Source organism: Thamnophis sirtalis, unplaced genomic scaffold (assembly GCF_051295495.1).
Source record: "Thamnophis sirtalis isolate CommonGarterSnake01/CBP01778 unplaced genomic scaffold, rThaSir2_p1.2 scaffold_10, whole genome shotgun sequence".
Lineage (NCBI taxonomy): Eukaryota > Metazoa > Chordata > Lepidosauria > Squamata > Natricidae > Thamnophis > Thamnophis sirtalis.
The window spans coordinates 7,715,043-7,733,925 of record NW_028261390.1 but is presented as its reverse complement, the minus strand read 5'-3'; the positions used below and the strand labels follow the sequence as shown (position 1 = coordinate 7,733,925).

General features: G+C 47.3%; 2 protein-coding genes across 2 annotated transcripts in view; both read right to left on the bottom strand.

Annotated features, from left to right (window-relative positions):
* Positions 1 to 1,805, bottom strand: part of ANXA3 (annexin A3) — a 36,367-nt gene extending 34,562 nt beyond the window's left edge. Inside the window, exon 1 of the mRNA XM_087724000.1 lies at positions 1,702 to 1,805. The gene's annotated coding sequence lies outside the window, so the exon portion shown is untranslated. The remainder of the gene's footprint in view (positions 1 to 1,701) is intronic.
* A 7,224-nt stretch (positions 1,806 to 9,029) lies between these two features.
* The window catches only part of FRAS1 (Fraser extracellular matrix complex subunit 1), a 279,515-nt gene continuing 269,661 nt past the window's right edge, over positions 9,030 to 18,883 (bottom strand). Inside the window, exons 72-73 of the mRNA XM_087723886.1 lie at positions 15,860 to 16,006; positions 9,030 to 11,491 (exon numbers count right to left, since the gene is read on the bottom strand). Coding sequence (XP_087580012.1) covers positions 10,889 to 11,491; positions 15,860 to 16,006 — 750 coding nt within the window. The 3' untranslated portion in view covers positions 9,030 to 10,888. The remainder of the gene's footprint in view (positions 11,492 to 15,859; positions 16,007 to 18,883) is intronic.

Genomic DNA, 18,883 nt, shown 5'->3' with positions numbered 1-18,883 from the left:
CAGTCTAGCTAAACAGGATGAGATCCCGGTCAGTGCTTGAAAGGGAGACCACCAGGAAATCACATCCCAGAAGAAATGGCACCAAATCATTAGTAGACTGTTGCAGAAAGAAAAACAAACTTCTCATAGACTTTCCAGATAGATTGAGTCAAACTCTGAAAGAGAGAGAGAGAAAGGGAGGGAGTAAAAAAGAGGGGGAGAGAGGGGGAGGGAGGGAGAGGGAGGGAGGGAGGGAGAGAGCGACACAGACAGACCTATGCATTTAGTTGGCAGTAGTCCAGGATCAGTTTGAGACAGGCGGTGACTCTATTTAATTGAGAGAGCGGAAAAAGGGAAGGAAGGAAGGAGAGAGAGACACACACACACACACAGAGAGAGAGAGAGAGAGAGAGAGAGAGAGAGAGAGAGAGAGAGAGAGAAACAGAGAAAGAGAGAGAGAGAGAGAGAGAGAGAGAGAGAGAGAGAGAGAGAGAGAGAGAGAGAGAGAGTGAAGGAGTGAGATCCATGTGCTCAGCTGGCAGCTATCCAGGGCCAATTGGAGACAGGCGGTGACTCTATTTAATTGAGAGAGAAAGTGAAAAAGAAGGAAAGAGAGAGAGAGAGGGAGGGAGGGAGAGAGGGAGGGAGGGAGACCCATGCATTCATCCAGAGCCAATTGGAGATAGGCAGTGAATCTATTTAATTGAGAGAGAGAGAGAAAGTGAAAAAGAAAGAGAGAGACAGAGAGAGAGACAGAGAAAGAGACAGACAAACAGGCAGAGAGGGAGGGAGACCCATGCGTTCAGCTGGCAGTTATTCAGAGCCAGTTGGAGATAGGCAGTGAATCTATTTAATTGAGAGAGAGAGAGAAAGTGAAAAAGAAAGAAAAAAGAGAGAGAGACAGAGAAAGAGACAGATAGAGCAGACAGACAGACAGAGAGGGAGGGAGACCCATGCGTTCAGCTGGCAGTTATTCAGAGCCAGTTGGAGATAGGCAGTGAATCTATTTAATTGAGAGAGAGAGAGAAAGTGAAAAAGAAAGAAAAAAGAGAGAGAGACAGAGAAAGAGACAGATAGAGCAGACAGACAGACAGAGAGGGAGTGAGACCCGTGCGCTCAGCTGGCAGCTATCCAGCACCAGTTGGAGACAGGCAACGACAATAAATTGAGAGAGAGAAAAAGGGAAGGAAGGAAGGAAAGAGAGAGAGAGAGAGAAGAAAGAGAGGGGGAAAGAAAAGAGAAAAAGGAAAGGAAGAATTTCGGGTCGTTTGGTTTCTCTTTGTAGGGTGGGGGAAAGATGTCCAGTAAAGGAGCGGGGCAGCGCGTAACAGAGAGCGCACAATCGGGGCAGGGCGCGCCTTCTCTGTTGCGCTGCGAAAAAGAACGAGGCGCCTTCGAATTTGTGTGTCCCCCCATCCCTCCCCACCTTGGACAGATCCCCCCGGGGGAGGGGACCCCCGTCTGACTGGTACCTCGGCTCTCCCAAGGCAGGGGGAGGCGAAGGGGAAGCTGCAGGCGCCGGAGACCGAGTCCTGATCCCAACCTGGGCGCGCCTAGGGTGCAAAGGGCGAGGTGAGTTGGGGATGGGCTGGGAAGTTGGGTATAGGAGGAAGAGGGGTGCGAAGCTTGCAAGAGCGGCAGAGGTTAGCGATCCGGGCTTTCCAAGCATCCTCCCCATCCAAGTCTCGGGGTGCAGGGAAGAAATCGAGCGGAGAGACTTACCCCGAAGCAACAGTCCGAACTGTGAACTTGGCGAAGAGGAATAGTAGCTACGCCGGCGCGGCGCTTGGGAAAAAGTAGTGCTGTCGCGTTCCCGCCCTGCGGTGGCTCCACCTGCCCGGAGGTGCGGAGGAGGAGGAGGAGGAGAAGGAAGAGAAGGAAGAAAACGGGGTTGGACAACCTTGACCGCTTCTTCCAATAGGGGGCGCCTTTCGTGGCTTTTCCTTTCCTTATCCAGCATTGGCCCCAAGACGACTCAGGCACCGAGTCTGGTGGCCAGAAGGGTTTTGGAGGACCACCAAGCAGGTTGCATCCTCTTGAGAAGCAAGGCTGGGGTTTTAACAGTGTAACAGAGTAGGAAGGGACCTTGGAGGTCTTCTAGTCCAACCCGCTGCTCAAGCAGGAAACCCTACACCAGTTCAGGCAAATGGTCATCCAGTCTGTTCTTTAAAAACCTTCAGTGGTTGGAGCACCCACAACTTCTGGAGGCAAGGGGGTCTTTGTGAGAAAGGGGAAGGCATGGTGGTTTGAAAGAGCTTGTAGGACTGTGTTTGTTAAGATTGGGATGGGAGGCCATAAGGAAATCCACGGGTTACAGGCTAATCGGTATACTACGAATTGTAGGATTGATATACATCAATTCTGCAATTTCTTTCAAACATCTAGAGATCATAATTCTTCTCTGAATATTTTTTTTTGGAGTTCTGCAAAACTCAACAGCCTGGGAAAACTATCGTAGGAAGTTAACCCCCACCCCTCTCCTAGAAAAATGGAATATCGTGGGAAATATTGAAAAGGCAGAATATTATATTTCCCTGGATCAGAAATGGAGAAACATGTTTTTAGGCAGGAACAAACGCACTCTTAATAGCCCCCACCTATCTCAATGGGCCATTAGGGGCCCTGAGCTGGTCTACCCTACATAACAAAGATAGGATTAGCCTTCCACAGAAACTCACCACAGGGCACCTGGGAAGAAGCAATGCTCAACCAAACTTGGGACTCAACACACAACCTAAAGACTTGCCCTTGCATGGCCCCATGGGAATCTGACAACCAATCAGAATACAAGATCAAGATCAAAGGCCAGAGAGGGCATAAAGCCAGGGACTTTCAGCATCTCTGTCTCTTTTCTCTTCTTCACCCAACATCTGGAAGCATGGGATCCCCCTTTTCGGTTTAGGAGCTCAATCCCTGTGATCCTGTCCACCATTAAAACCATCTTTCCAAGCAGCCTCCATGTTTCCAGGGTCTTTTTCCCCACTTGGAGCCGAACCCAGAAGGACATTTCCTTCCAACACTATCAAAACAATTTTTGGCCTTGTAGTGGGATTTTTTTTGTTGGCGTTGTTTTTTTTAAAATTTAAAAAATAAAGTTGCAACTGAAAACAACTATTTGGCATTTGACAAGCCATTGATGTTAACTGTTGCTGCTTCATAAGAGTGACACCGGGACAGTGTCAATGCAGATAGATAGAGACCCTTTTTCCAGTGGGGTTTTAAGCAAGCAACTCTCTGAAAGGAGTTATATAAGCTGGAAATCACGTCGACATGTAATTTACACCCTAGTAAAGCTATGTTAAGGGACGTGATGGCTCAGTGACTAAGACACTGAGCTTGTTGATCAGAAAGCTCGGCAGTTCGAATCCCTAGCACCGTGTAACGGCGTGAGCTCCCGTGACTTGTCCCAGCTTCTGCCAACCTAGCCGTTCGAAAAAATGCAAGTAGAAAAATAGGGACCACCTTTGGTGGGAAGGTAACAGCGCTCTGTGTGCCTTCTACATTGAGTCATGCTGGCCACATGACCACGGAGACGTCTTTGGACAGCGCTGGCTCTTCGGCTTTGAACCGGAGATGAGCACCACCCTCTAGAGTCGGGAATGGCTAGCACATATGTCCGAGGGGAAACTTTACCTTTATTTGGGGTTTACTTCCTGTAAGCTGTTTAGAGTCACTATGAGTTGACTTATGAATGTAGTTAGTTAGTAAGGTAAAAAGGAAGGTAAGTAACCCTCTTTACATGTTCGATATTAAGTGTGTTAAGTATCATTTTAACATTTTAATGTCTTTCTCACCTGTACTCCTAGAAGAAACGGGACAATCTCAGACCAACTTAGATTCCTTACTACCCTCCCGGCCTTCCGCAAAGCCACCAAGTCCTGGCTGTTCCAGCAGGCTGGGGGGAGCTGAGAAGCATCTACCTCCATAGAAATTGTGAATGTTGGTTTTGTTTTTAATATGTTGTCTTTGTCTTGTTCCCCCCTTTCCCTTGTCTTTTGTGAGCCGCCCGGAGTCCTCCGGGAGTGGGCGGCATACAAGACAAATAAATAATAATAATAATAATAATAATAATAATAATAATAATAATAATAATAATAATAATAATAATAATAATTCCCTTCTCTTATCATAGTCAACGGGCAGGCAAGCTCCTATCACGCATTTCCCTCTCCAACTGGATAAGCCCCCATTCAAGGGAACTGATTTTGTTGGGATTGAGTAGAAAGGGAACTCCAAAAGTGCTTTTTCAAAAGGCAACTGGAATTTTCCTTGAAGTCATTCCGCTCCTCATCCAAAAAGTGAAGGAACTTCTTGGATGAGAAAAGAGAAACATCTTCAAGGAAAAAAGAAAGTCCAGTTGCCTTTGGAAAAAGCACCTTTGGGGACGACCATGGCCTGGATGATTTGAGTTACCTCCATGTAGGAAGGGAAATTATCAGAAGCTCAACAATGCCATGCAAAATCCCCATTCCCTCCCCACTCCAGGGGAAGGATACTGTAAAATCCCCATTCCCTCCCCTCTCTAGGGGAAGGATACTGTAAAATCCCCATTCCCTCCCCTCTCTAGGGGAAGGATACTGTAAAATCTCCATTCTCTCCTGATCAGCTGGGACTCGGGAGGCTGTGAATAGATGGGAGCAGGGCCTGTCAGAGGTGGTATTTACCGCTTCTCCGAACTACTCAAAATTTCCGCTACCGGTTCCCCAGAACCTGTCAGAACCTGCTGAATACCACCTCTGCTACCAGGGTTCAACCTCTGAACTGCTTTTTGAAAAGAAAAAAAAAAGAGAAAGAAAGAAATGCCTCAGACTGAAGGCAGCTTTTATTAAAAAGTAACCAAAGTTGGTTTATTAGCAAAGACAACAGAAAGGCATCATGGGAATAACAAGTAGATTGGTTGCTCTGAAATACAGAACATTATTGAGGTTTGAGGAAACACGGCGGACAGCACCAGACGGAGTCACTTTGGGGCACCAGAAGGACAGTGTGCCACAAAAAAACAAGAGGACAATTAAAGTCGATCCAGAGAAGGCAGATGTCAGCAGTTAACATTTATAATAGGCGCCTTCAGGCAGCAAAGGAGAGAGCAGAGGTGCTCCCGTGTCTTGCTGTTACAAACACCGTCATATTTATTATTATTTTACAAATACCAACCTATGTGACGCTAACGTCGTACCTTTCAAGTAGGCTCCTCAAAACTTCCCAGTGGCTAGGCCAACCTCAATTCATGGAGCACCTTGGCCGCTTGGGATAATATTTTGGCACAAAGAATTGTAACCAGAACGACAAACAATGTCCCGGGTGCATTGTATTTTCATCCTGCCAATTTTACCGCGGAGACCGCAGCGGCGTCTCCTAAACCTTAGGAAACTCCTGCGGTGGGGAATAGGACTTGTTCAAGATCATCCATGAGCTTCGTGGAGAAGCGAGGTCTCCAAAGCTAATCCCATCGGCTTCTGGATTTCCCCAGAGCCAAATCGAGGCATTCAATGCGGGCACATTTGATACCCGCCGAGCTTTGCCATCCAAAAGGGATATTCTCGTACATCTCAAAGGCGGCTGGATTCCCTGAGCTGAACAACACAGCACTCTAGGAACAGAAAGCAGTGTAAAATATTCATATTCCGTAGGAAATTCTGGCTTGTGATTTATTATCCTGGATTTTTCCTTCCTGCCACAAAAAATGTGTGTGTGTGTTTGGGGGGGGGGGTTTCTGTGAAGATTCACACAAGGTCAAATTGTTTTCCAATTCATTTCCGTGGAGGTCCACACCGCAGCTAAGTTCCCATCTACATTACACCACACTTACATCCCTCTGTGTGTGCTATCTTACGAAAAAGTCTTTGAAAATGAAGGAGGCTTATTCAATTTCAGCTGGGCCTAGACCAACAAAAATGTCTGAAGTAGAGGAATCTCTCTCTCTCTCTCTGGCTCTGTGTTTGTGTGTGTGTGCGTGTGTGCGTGTGTGTTCCAGCATAACTCTAGAACGCCTTTCAACCAAACTTGGTACACAGATGACTCACTCTCTGGAAACAAATATTGTGAGGGTAAGACACTCCTAACACCCCTCAGAGGTCTGTATGTGTGTGTTCTGTTAAGATACAGCCTGTTGTGCTTTAAAATGGCTTCTACCGTACTGCCGTAAAATGGGTTCTACTGTACAGCGCAGTGGAGTTGCCATGGTAACGGCTTCACAGTACTCCACAAGGGGGGCTCCCTCTGGTAAGGGGGAAAATCCAACATTAGAAATGAAGTTTGGTCCGGACATTTCCCGCCCTTATAAATAAATACCCAGGGAACGGCGGGTTATCAACTAGTTCTAAATAAACAGGGGGGGGGGATTAATTTTCCCAAGAGGCCCACATGAGAAACTGGAACTGTTGTGAAGGATTGAACCAATGGGGCTGGAAAGGTGCATGGGATATATGTAGATTGGGGAAAAAAAGGAAAAAGCAGTTTCCTTCAAAAAAAAAAAAGCCACCCGCTTTTATTTAGAAAGATGGGAATAGCCACAGATCTGGATCTGCCCCTGGGAGCCATAAAATACTACTAAGAAATTCCAGTTGTCCGATTTAATACTCAGTGACTGTAGGGAAGAAATTCCTGCTTCTATTCCATTATCAGCACCCACTTCTTGTGACCCTACAGATAATCCTCGAGTTACAACCGTTCGTTTCAAAGTTACACCGCTACTGAAAAAAGCGACTTAGCACCGTTTTTCCCCCCACACTTAACGACCGTTGCCGCTTCCCCATGGTCGTGCGATCAAAATTCAGGCCCTTGGCCTCTAACTCATATTTATGACAGCTTGGCCATTGGCTCAAATTTATGACGGCCGCCGTGTCCTGGGATCACACGATCCCCTTTCGCAACCTTCTGATCAAGCCAAGTCAACGGGGAAGCCGGATTGGCATAACCCCCCCACCCCCGGTGTCGCTAACTTGACAGCTTGGAGTGATTCGCTTAACGACCGTGGGGAGGACGCTGGCAAAACGGGGCACGATTCGCCCAACGAATGTCTCGCTTAGCAGCAAAAATGTTGGCCTCGATTGTGATCGTTAAGTTGAGGATGACCTGTAGTAAGATCCACAGGAAGGAGAGACTCTTCAAGACAGCAGGTCAAATGAAATGAGGAAGCAGATAATTATCAACTCGGTTTCTGTCCCTTTAGGATGTTTTCCTCTTATGACACAGTGGCTTGTCTGACCAGGAATAAAATTAACATGGTTCTCTCCCACCTGGTGTCCTGCATTAATAAACATGTATGCAAGGCGCATGAGACACCACTAGTGTTATGAAAAAGCAAGTCAAATGAAGCTTAATCCTGTTTTGATGCACATGGTGAGTTGGTGGTTTTCCATCAGGTTATTGCAAACTTTCTGCTGCCTTCTCCAATTCAGTACCTAATAAATTCAAATCCGCTGGTAAACAGAATGCGAGGTAGAACCTTCGCACCCTGAGAAGGCATTAAATTATGGGGGAAACCAGTTTATCGCGTGCAATCAGGTTGCTTGTAGCACGCGGAACCAGGTTTGCAAGTATCTCCACATGCCTTCAAAATGAAGATTAATTTTAGCCTGAACAGAGCTTTGGTAAGTAATTTGGATAATGTGTCTTTTGGGAGTTAGGAGCTTGTGAATTATTCAGACATTTGCACAATCAACGTGATGATGATGATGTGCCAAAATCCAGGAGAGCATACAATGTGTTAAAATGATAGGACCCACTGGGTTAAATGAAAGGTTTATGCTAGGGAACTTTGCAACTTTTACTTCAACTCCCAGAATTCCCTAGCGAATTCCCCATGCTGGCTGAGGAATTCTGGTCATTGAAGTCCACAGGTCTTTAAAAGTTGCCAAAGTTGGACACTTCTGGTCTACGAAGTCTCCTAGATTTCCACACAGAACATGGGTGACTTGCTGCTTTTACAACACACTAGGTTTCTAGCTTAAATTATGCTAACACACAGAAAGAGTCCTAGATAGTCTTATAAACTAAGTTTAGCAACAATTTTGGCACAGGTGATTTTCAGTTCCAAAGTACTGCCTATTTTCTAAAAGAATATTATTATTTTCTTTAAAAAAATCTGCATTTAGGACAAAAAAAAAAGGGAGGATCCTTATAGCAGATATTTCAAAATAAGGTGGAACAACAATGGACGATGTGAGAAAAATAATGGCTCTCTTATTTCTTCCAGCCAGTTCACGCAATTCATCCCTTTCATCGTTAAGTTAGGAGGTTGCCTCTTGATAGAGATTTAAGGTGTGTGCTTGAAAACTGATCTACAAAAAGTTTCTTACAACCCCCTGCCCCCCCCCCAAAAAAATTCCCATCATCAATTATTCCTGCTCTGCAGAATGAGCTGGCAGTTTGTCACATGGAGATAAGAACATTATAAAAAAAACCTCTTCAAGATTTCTTCCTAAAGAAGTGCCGGGATAGAGAGTCATGATCAGCCTTTCAATTTGCCAAATTACCGTATTTTTCAGAGTATAAGACGTACCTTTTTCCCTCAGAAGAGAGGCTGAAAATCTGGGTGCGTCTGATACACTGAATACAGCATTTTTTGCCTTCCAACCCCCCCCCCCCTTCACCAAAATGGCCGTGCATAGCCTGTAGGGGGCTTTCAGAGCGCTCCTGGAGGCTGGGGAGGGCAGAAATGAGCAAAAAATGGGCCAATCTTTGCTCAATTGTGCCCCCTCCCCGCCCCCAGGAGCATTCTAGAAGCCTCCTACAGGCTATGCATGCAATTCTTTTGACAAATAACGGGCCCGTTTATGCGAAAAACTGGCCTTTTTTTGCTAGTTTTTGGGGGGCCTACCCCCCAGGAGCAGTCTACAAGCCTCCTAAAGCTTATTCATGCCTTTTTTTAAAAACGGGCCCATTTTCACGAAAAACAGGCCATTTTTGGGAGGCCTGCAGAGTGCAAAAATCTGAGGACCCGGATTGTTGTTGGGGGCGATATGCTGACTCTGTAAACCGCTTAGAGAGGGCTGAAAGCCCTATGAAGCGGTATATAAGTCTAACTGCTATTGCTATTGCTATTTTGCCTCTTCAAAACCTTGGTGCATCTTATACTCCGGTGGGTCTTATACTCTGAAAAATACGGAACTTCAAATTAACTCTTTGTCCAATTGGTAAGAAATATCCAAGAACACCAGTGCTCTGCTCCTTTGCATTATGACCCTATATCAGAACTTCCTAAGCTTTAGGGTAGGAGTCCCCATTCCCTGGGCCGTGTCCCACTACTGTGCCACAACTGGTTTGAAACCGTGCCGCAACCGGGCCACAACCGGTTCGACACCAGGCCATGTAAGAAATCGGCAAGTGTGTGCATGAAAGTCGAGGGGAGGCATTCACTTACTTTCCCTACCGGTTCGCAAATGTGAGTGCCCACACATGTGCTTTGGCTTGAAAACGTGCCATAGAGCTGGGGCGGGTGGCCAGGCGGGCACGATTTCCACTACTGGTTTGGGTGAAGCGGTCCAAACCGGTTGAATACTATCTCTGATGAAGCTCCACATGTGTGAATGGAAGGTGCTTGTGCTCACATGCGAAGCTCCATTTGCTCACTCAAGTGTGTGCCTCTGCCACTCACACACACCCACTGCGCCAGTCTGCCAAGTAGAGAGGTTGGGAACCGCTGCTTTAGGGTGACTTAAGAGATCTCAACGGATCTACTTGGAAAAAGTTTGGGGCACCCCAGCTGCTCTACGGCCAATTTGCTGTCCACGCAATGATGACTTTATAAGAACCAGAATAGTCTGTGACAAGTGACACATAAGCATCGCTCAACATTCAGGGATAACCCTCACGCTTTTCTGAGCTGCCATTGCTACTATCCAGTAGTAAATCAAGATAGTAGCCAATAAGTAGTACATATCACAGCTGCACTAATGACATTTCCTGGCAGGGATGGTAGTGACACACCTGAAGGAATCCAACCAAGCTTGGAGAACATCAAGAAACCCATATTGGTAAGATCTCCGCAACTGCTTCTATGGATCTGTTGGTCCACCAAAACGACACGAGTCTTATAGAGACCCTTGTTGTCCCTCAAGGCATCTGGGTTTCAAAGGGAAGCCATTACTTCATTCTTCCATCTGGAGGAACTGGTGTGGAAAAAGAGTTCCTGCGGAAGTTAAGTTCACACGAACGGTGCGACCAAGGCATCATCGGAACGGCCAATCCTTCATCCGTCAACTGAACTGGGGGGGAAATCCAGGGGCATCTCGCTGTCCCATACATACATTTCCATATTGTGCTTCTTCTTCTACCTCCAAAGTAGACATGGGGCAAGGCATCTTTGTTGTTTTTGTGTGTGTGTGTGTGTGTTTGTGTTTTAATTCAACCAGTTCTTGCAAAGAGAATTCAACAGGCCAAAACAAGGGAAGAGGTCTGGGAACCGTAGCGAGATTGGAGAGGGCGTGGCGTGGCCCCCTCTGAGGTGGTTTTTTTTACGAGATGAGTTTCGGTCCTTCCTCTTCTCGGGTGGGTTTGGCTTTCATTGAGGTAGCTCCTTGGTAGAGTGGAAGCGTGCAAAGGTACCTTCCTTGAGCATTGCTTAAGCCAGAGGGGGGGGGGCTTCTCCAACCTTGGCAACTTGTTGGACTTCGATTCCCAGAATTCCCAGGGCTGGCTGAGGAATTCTGGGAGTTGAAGTCCACAAATTTTAAAGCTGCCGCAGAGGGGGAGACCTCGGGCTTAAGCAAACAAAACGCAAAGGTTTTGTTCTTCCCTTTTTTCCTCACAACTATAAAAATACCAGAAATGGCGGGAAATATTTTAGAAAAAAAAAATTATAGGAGGTTTCTCCTCTTCCCCTCATTTTTTTTTTTTTTTACAATTTATATCTATCTATCTATCTATATAAAGACATTTCTTCCCCCTTCCCCTAAGGCGCAGGCCATTAAACTTCGGTCCCGTCGTGTAAATTGTTATGAACTTTCACTTCCAAGTTCATCGGCTTGACCTTCGCCCCACGGACCTTGTAGGCGCCTTCGTTTTCGCAGAGGAGGTTGAGGTTCTTCACCGTACAGTAATGTCCGCTGACGTTTTTCTCCAGGCCCTCGGCGTACCGCTTGGCTGCCTCGACCTTGGTGTTGAGAGGGTACTGCTCCGCCACCTCCTCAGCAGCTTTCTTCTTCTTCTTCTTCCGGTGTTTCCGACACTTCCTGGTGACGAAGCAGATGGACAAGAGGACGAGGACGAGGAGCAGGACGGCCGCAAAGCCGCTGCCGATGGAGGCTCCGGTCTGGGAAAGAGAGGCCACGGTGATGGCTTCCTGTTGCTCGAGGCTGAGAGACTTCATGTTTGTGCCGTTCTTCATTTGATCCCCCTCGTTGTCGTAGATCAAGGAGTCGTCCACAACAGGGGCTCCCTTGTGGTCCACGAGATCTCGGCGGCCGCGCTTCAGGTGATGGACCACGGAACGCGGCATGCGGGACCCTCCAATCACCTCGGGACCGATGACGTAAATCACTTGGAGGTACCACTGGTGCCCGGCTTCCACCTGGCCAAAAAGACAGAACAAGCGCCACATGCAGAAGATGAGATCTCAAGATATACAGGGAGTCCTTGGCTTACAACAGTTCATTTAGTGACCAAAGTTACAGCGGGTATTGAAAAAAAAGTGACAGGACTACTTTTCACAGTTATGACCTTTGCAACATCCCCTTGGTCATATTGTTGTGCCCTCCCCCCTCCCCGGGGCCAGCGGAGCTGGCAGCAGATTCGGACAATGAGGATGTTGGGGAGGAACCTGGGCCAGTCCTGAAGTCCGGGGAAGGCTCTGATGAGGGCTCTGTGTCAGAGGCAGAGAGGGGACCAGGTCTATCCGACAGTTCTCAGCTGCCTTCGGAGTCAGACATCAGTGAGGCAGATGAACAGCTGGAGCCTGTTCCCAGTGCGTGCATGCGCAGAGCTGCCAGACGAAGGGAATAGCTAAAGAACAGGGGTTGACTTGGGAGTAAGGCCACAGGTGGACGATGAACGTCCCTTCCCAGAGGAAATAAAAGAGCAATAGCAATAGCAGTAGACTTATATACCGCTTCATAGGGCTTTCAGCCCTCTCTAAGCGGTTTACAGAGAGTCAGCATATTGCCCCCAACAATCTGGGTCCTCATTTTACCCACCTCGGAAGGATGGAAGGCTGAGTCAACCCTGAGCCGGTGAGATTTGAACCGCTGAACTGCTGATCTAGCAGTAGCCTGCAGTGCTGCATTTAACCACTGCGCCAGGAACAAAAGGGGAGTGGAGTTTGCAGGAGACAATTAGTTCGCTTCATTGGTTCGTGTCCCTCGAGATTCCTTGCCAAGTTTGTGGCCTTACTCCCAAGTCGATCCATGTTCCTTAGTTGTTCCCTTTGTCTGGCAACTCTGCGCATGTGCACACTGGGAACAGGCTCCAGCTGTTCTTCTGCCTCACTGATGTCTGACTCTGAAGGCAGCTGATAACTGGCATACGGCTCTGGCCCCCTCTCTGCCTCTAACACAGAGCCTTCCCCAGACTCCAGGACTGGCCCAGGTTCTTCCCCAACTTCCTCACTATCCGAATCTGCTGCCGGCTTCACTGGCCTCTGGCGGGCCACAACAGAATGAAACCAATCACTCAGAACTGAGGAAGCTTCTTGGATGAGAAGCGAAACGTCTTCCTCAAGGGAGAAAAGAAAAGTCCAGCTGCCTTTTGGAAAAGCAACTTTGAGACCCTTGTTTCTGGCCTCCACTCTATATGCTACCACAGTGAAGACCACAAATCTGTGGCATCTCCAGCCCTTCATGGTATTGGACCTGGGTACTTGAGAGACCGCCTGCTGCCAATTACCTCCACTAGCCCGATTAGATCCCACAGATTAGGCCTCCTCCGAATTCCATCCGCCGACCAGTGTCGACTGGCGACGACTCGGAGGAGAGCCTTCTCTGTGGCTGCTCCGACCCTCTGGAACGAACTCCCCGTGGGGATTCGAACCCTCACCACCCTCCAGGCCTTCCGCAAAGCCCTTAAAACCTGGCTGTTCCGACAGGCCTGGGGCTAAAGAGCTGTTGCCCCCCGCCTCGAATTGGTATGACTGTTGTGTTTTAATCATGTATTGTTTTTTTATGTCGTTTTAAATTCTTGTTTGTATCCCCCTTCCCCCTGGTTGAGTTGTGAGCCGCCCTGAGTCCCCTTCGGGGGAAAAGGGCGGCATATAAATAAAATCAACATTCAACATTCATTTAGTGCCAGATGGTATTGAGGCGGCCATATTTTGAGAGCTTTCCAGCTTTAGGAGTTGGAACTAAGCCAAGCATTTCGATTAAAACTCTCTTTGTTACTGCGCAAATCTAATTTCACAGTTATGGTTCTCACTCTTGAACTGGATAAATGATTAATATTTATTATAGATACTGTGGGCATCATCCTCCAATCCGTATTTCCAAGGGAGTTTACCAAAAAAAAAACACCACAGAATGATTAAACGCAGAAACAAGGAATCAGAAGCTCAAAAAAACCACAGCTTTATATGAGAACACATTCCTAAAGCTTTGGGAAAAGGAAGCTTTTGATGAAATGCTAACAAGGAAGCCTCACATGAGAGATTTTAAGATCTAGGGAGTTATAGATGGATATGTACCCTGAAATATCCTGTCAGCCACTCAAATCTTTAAATATTCTTTATTTTTAAAGAATAATACTACTTCATCGGGAGAAATATCAACAACCTCAGATATGCAGATGATACCACTCTAATGGCAGAAAGTGAAGAGGAGCTAAGGAGCCTCTTGATATGGGTGAAGAAGGAGAGTCCAAACATTGGCTTGAAGCTCAACATTAAGAAAACTAAGATCGTAGCATCCGGCCCTCTCAATTCCTGGCAAATAGTTGGGGAAGAAAGGGAGGTAGTGACAGATTTTATTTGCCTGGGCTCCAAGATCACCGCAGATGGGGACTGCAGCCAAGAAATTAAAAGATGTTTGCTCCTGGGGAGGAAAGCTATGGCAAATCTAGACAGCAGACTAAATAGCAGAGACATCACCCTGCCAATAAAAGTGTGTATAGTTAAGGTTATGGTTTTCCTAGTTGCAATGGAGGGCTGTGAAGGTTGGACCATAAGGAAGGCTGAGCACTAAAGAATGGAGGCCTTTGAACTCTGGTGCTGGAGAAGACTCCTGCGAGTCCCTTGGACTGCAAGGCTATCCAACTGGTCAGTCCTAGAGGAGATCAACCCTGACTGCTCTTTAGAAGGCCGGATCCTGAAGAGGAAACTCAAAGACTTTGGCCACCTAATGAGAAGGAAGGACTCACTGGAGAAGAGCCTCATGCTGGGAACGATGGAGGGCAAAAGAAGAAGGGGATGACAGAGAAGGAGGTGGCTGGGTGGAGTCACTGAAGCAGTAGGTGTGAGCTTCAATGGACTCCAGAGGATGCTAGAGGACAGGAAGGCCTGGAGGAACGTTGTCCATGGGGTCACGATGGGTTGGACATAACTTCACAACTAACAACAACTACTTCATCTTCTAGGACAGCTGGAACAACTGACCCAACAAAGTGGCATTACCATTGTAATGGCCACTTCCAGTTAATTTTGAATTACTTGCAGTTTCCCCTCTTCCAGATAGGCCCACAAATTAGTGCTGAAGCCAGAAGTTCATTGATAAATAAAGCATGTCTATAGCTGGCATGCCAGTGAGTCCATGCTGGGGGGGGGGAAAACCCACTATGTGCTCCCAAATAAAATTACTAAGGAGATTAACACATCCAATTGTCCGCCTAAGCCGCCTTGAGTCGCCATATGCGATTAGGTGGCAACACATTTTTTTCTAAAATAAATAAACTGTGAATCCCAAAGGTCCTTTTTTTCCAAGCGGCAACTGGACTTTCTGGTTTTTCTTTGAAGACGTTTCGCTTCTCATCCAAGAAGCTTCTTCAACTCTGACTGGATGGTGGGGAAGGATTCAATTAGAGCTGAAGAAGCTTCTTGGATGAGAAGAAAAACGTCTTCGAAGAAAAAACCAAAAAACCCAGTTACCTCTTAAAAAACCATCTTTGTGGCCCACTAGCGGATCTGGCAGCAGCGTCGGAGAGTGAGGAGGTTGGGGAGGAACCTGGGCCAGTCCTGGAGTCTAGGAAAGGCTCTGATGAGGGCTCTGTGTCGGAGGCAGAGAGGGGGCCACGGCCGTCTGACAGTTATCAGCTGCCTTCAGAGTCAGACATCAGTGAGGCAGAAGAACAACTGGAGCCTGTTCCCAGTGTGCGCATGCGCAGAGCTGCCAGATGAAGGGAACAGCTAAAGAACAGGGGTCGACTTGGGAGTAAGGCCACAGGTGGACGGGTGAATTGCCCCTCCCAGAGGAAATAAGAGGAGTAAAAGGGGAGTTTGCAGGAGACAATTAGTTCGCTTCGTTGGTTTGTGACTCTCCGAGGCTTCTTGCCAAATTTTGCAGATAGCAGCCTGGCAGCTCTCCAAGCCAGATAAGGTCTGTGACTGTAAATCCTCCCTTGAAAGACTTTGCTGGATGGGAATGAGCAGAATTCACAGTCAATTAACAAAAGGAGTTTTTGTCGGGACCAGGAGTTGGCTCCATGCTCTTGGGAAGCCTCGGTCAGAACACAAACCATTACTGAGAATCTCCACAGACATCCAACTGTGAACTTATCCAGAAGGACATCAACATCTTCCTCCGAGATAAGAGGCAGACCATGCTCACTCAGTTGAGAAGCCACCTCATCAGCCTGTCTCGTTCAATAAAAGATGAGAGCCCAAGGCAACACCCCAAATATTTCTCCTTCCCCTTAGGTCAGCGATGAAGGAGACAACATTCCACAGTTCTCCTGCGTCAACAGCCCCGAGAGTTTTCAAGTCAGGCTTTGTAATGCATGAATTAATTTGTAGGCCACGTACCTTATATAGGGCGTCCACCTTCATGGTAAAACCATCCACGCCAGGTATGCTGCTGACCTGGTGGAAATCGGGCAACTCGGATGCGAAATAGGCATCGAAAGGGACGTCGTGAAAGTATTTGTCAGTCACTTCCGGTTGACTCCGGTCCTGCGGATTAAAAGAATGGAGAACAAGGTGAGGATGATGACAAAGCCGTCAGGATTTTGATGCGCTCGACCGACGCTTTCAAACCAATGATGTCCAGAGAGAGAGAGAGAGAGATTTAAGAACTGGAACGTGCAGAATTCCCTTTTGGCCGGCTAGCCAGGAATTCTGAGATTTGCAATTCACAGAAATGCAGATGATACTGGTTCCACCACAAATCCGCGGTAGACTAAAGCGCGCTCGACGAAAGCGCGTACGTGACGTCATCACAGCGCGATGAAAATGGCACGCTGTGAGCGGTAAATTTAAAATTAACATGAAAACCTTACCCTAACCCCCCCAAACCTAACCCTAAACCTAATCCTAAGCCTAACCCTTAACCTAACCCTAAACCTAACCCTAAACCTAACGCTAACCCTTAACCTAACCCTAACCCTAACCCTAACGCTTAACGTAACCCTAACCCTAACCCTAACCCTAACCCTAACCCTAACCCTAACGCTTAACGTAACCCTAACCCTAACCCTAACCCTAACCCTAAACCTAACCCTTACCTTTATGTGAATCGGCTTGCTTTAATTTAATTTTAATTTTAATTTAATTTATTTTTAATTTTATTTGTCGCGCTGCTGATGACGTCACGTACGCACTTTGATCGGGCGCGCTTTAGTGGACCGCGGTTTTGACGGGTCACGGATGATACCACTCCAATGGTAGAAAGTGAAGAGGAAGTACAGAGCCCCTTGATGCAGGGGAAGGAAGAGAGTGCAAAAGCTGGCTTGAAGCTCAACATTAAGAAAACTAAGATCGTGGCATCCGGCTCTCTCAATTCCTGGCGGGGATGGGGAAGAAAGGGAGGTAGTGACATATTTTATTTGCCTGGGCTCCAAGATCACCGCAGATGGGGGCTGCAGCCAAGAAATCAAAAGATGCTCCTGGGGAGGAAAGCTATGGCAAATCTAGACAGCATATTAAAAAGCAGAGACATCACCCTGCCAACAAAAGTGTGTACTTTTCCCAGTTGCAACGGATGGCTGTGAAGGTTGGACCATAAGAAAGGCTGAGCGCCAAAGAATGGAGGCCTTTGAACTCCGGTGCTGGAGAAGACTCCTGCGAGTCCCTTGGACTGCAAGGCCATCCAACCGGTCAGTCCTAGAGGAGATCAACCCTGACTGCTCTTTAGAAGGCCGGATCCTGAAGAGGAAACTCAAAGACTTTGGCCACCTAATGAGAAGGAAGGACTCCCTGGAGAAGAGCCTCATGCTGGGAAGGATTGAGGGCAAAAGAAGAAGGGGACGACAGAGAACGAGGTGGCTGGATGGAGTCACTGAAGCAGTCGGCGTGAGCTTCAATGGACTCCAGAGGATGGGAGAGGACAGGAAGGCCTGGAGGAACGTTGTCCATGGGGTCACGATGGGTTGAAACAGGCAAGGGTGCGCGTGCCCAAAGAAGCATGCGCCCCATAGCTTCACCATCACAGCATTAGAGTAAACTACTATAGCTTTCTGAAATATTCTGGTAAGTTTTAATTTTTAATCCAACAGAAGAAAAAAAAACATCATAAACACGTAGGGAGTAAGTCGTTCATAATTCATACCTACCCATTAAAAAATCATAGGAAATCACGTGAACATTATTTTTTTTAGAGTATTCTCTGCCCTAGACCTGAACTGACACTTAATCAACTATTCAGAAGCTAAGCAAACACTGTTTTTTTTTCATGGAGAAATCCTGAGAAACATTTCAAGGCCGTTAGCTACAGAAAGAAGAAGTTTGCTCATTTCCTTCCTGGGTCCATCCCAGTCGGGGGACACGGTAAGTTGGTAGTTGGGATGGAGAAACAAATGGGACTCTTTTTTTTCCTTCTCTTGTTAAAAGAGGAGAAAAGTGGTACATTCATTTCTGCCCGTCCCCCCCGTCCCCCCCCCCCCGTCTGTTGTAAATATTGTAAACCCTTGGACAATGTTGTAAACCCCTGGACAATGGCAAACATCTCTATTTGGAAGAAAATATTTGTGGCTCAGGGATATAATCAGAGGTGGGTTGCTCCCGGTTCGGCCCGGTTCAGCCAAACTGCTAGTGGCGGCGGTGGAAGGCTCCGCCCACCCACCCAGATGCTTCTGCACATAAATATTGCGCCCGCAAGCGCCCGTGAACCAGTAATAAACCGGTGAGCAACCCACCACTGGATATACTACAGGGTTCTTGGTGCTCTCCGAGCCTGGCTGTTTTCTTGCAGACGTTTCATAACCCTACTTGGTAACATTATCCTTGTTAGAAGGGAGCGAGTAAACAAATGACGTTACCTGGTTACGTTATGAAATGCCCGCAAGGAGACAGCCAGGCTCAGAGATTACCAAAGACCCTACATTAATCTCCACGGACATTTGGAGCCTAGAGAAAACTGGACATGAAAAGCGGCCTTCGCAGAACCCATGCTGGTGAAAGCCAAAGGGAGTTGGTCCCTGACGTCAGGCCCTGGAGCAGTGGGGAGGAGCTAAGGGAGTTGGTCCCGGACGCCAGGCAAAGACGGGCAGATAAGCGCCGACAGCAACTACAGAGATATAGAAGATAATTGGGGCCAGGTGGTTGTGATTAAGCTCCTCCCAAGAGAGTATATAAGAAGAGACTTTGGGAGGAGACTGTTTGCAGGACTCAACCATTATACTAAAGCTGGAGAAGCTCGTGTGTTTTTCTTATCTGTGGAAGTCTGGGTTGCTGCCAAAGTCTTGTCAGTGTGTTAATTTACTGTGAATAAATTGTCTAGCAGTAATCTTGTGTCGGCATGACTCACCATACGGAGGGGGGTCAGAACAGGTTGCTAAGTGAGTCACGCCTAATTTTAAAACCTTTCGTGGCCACAGTTGTTTCCCCCTGGAC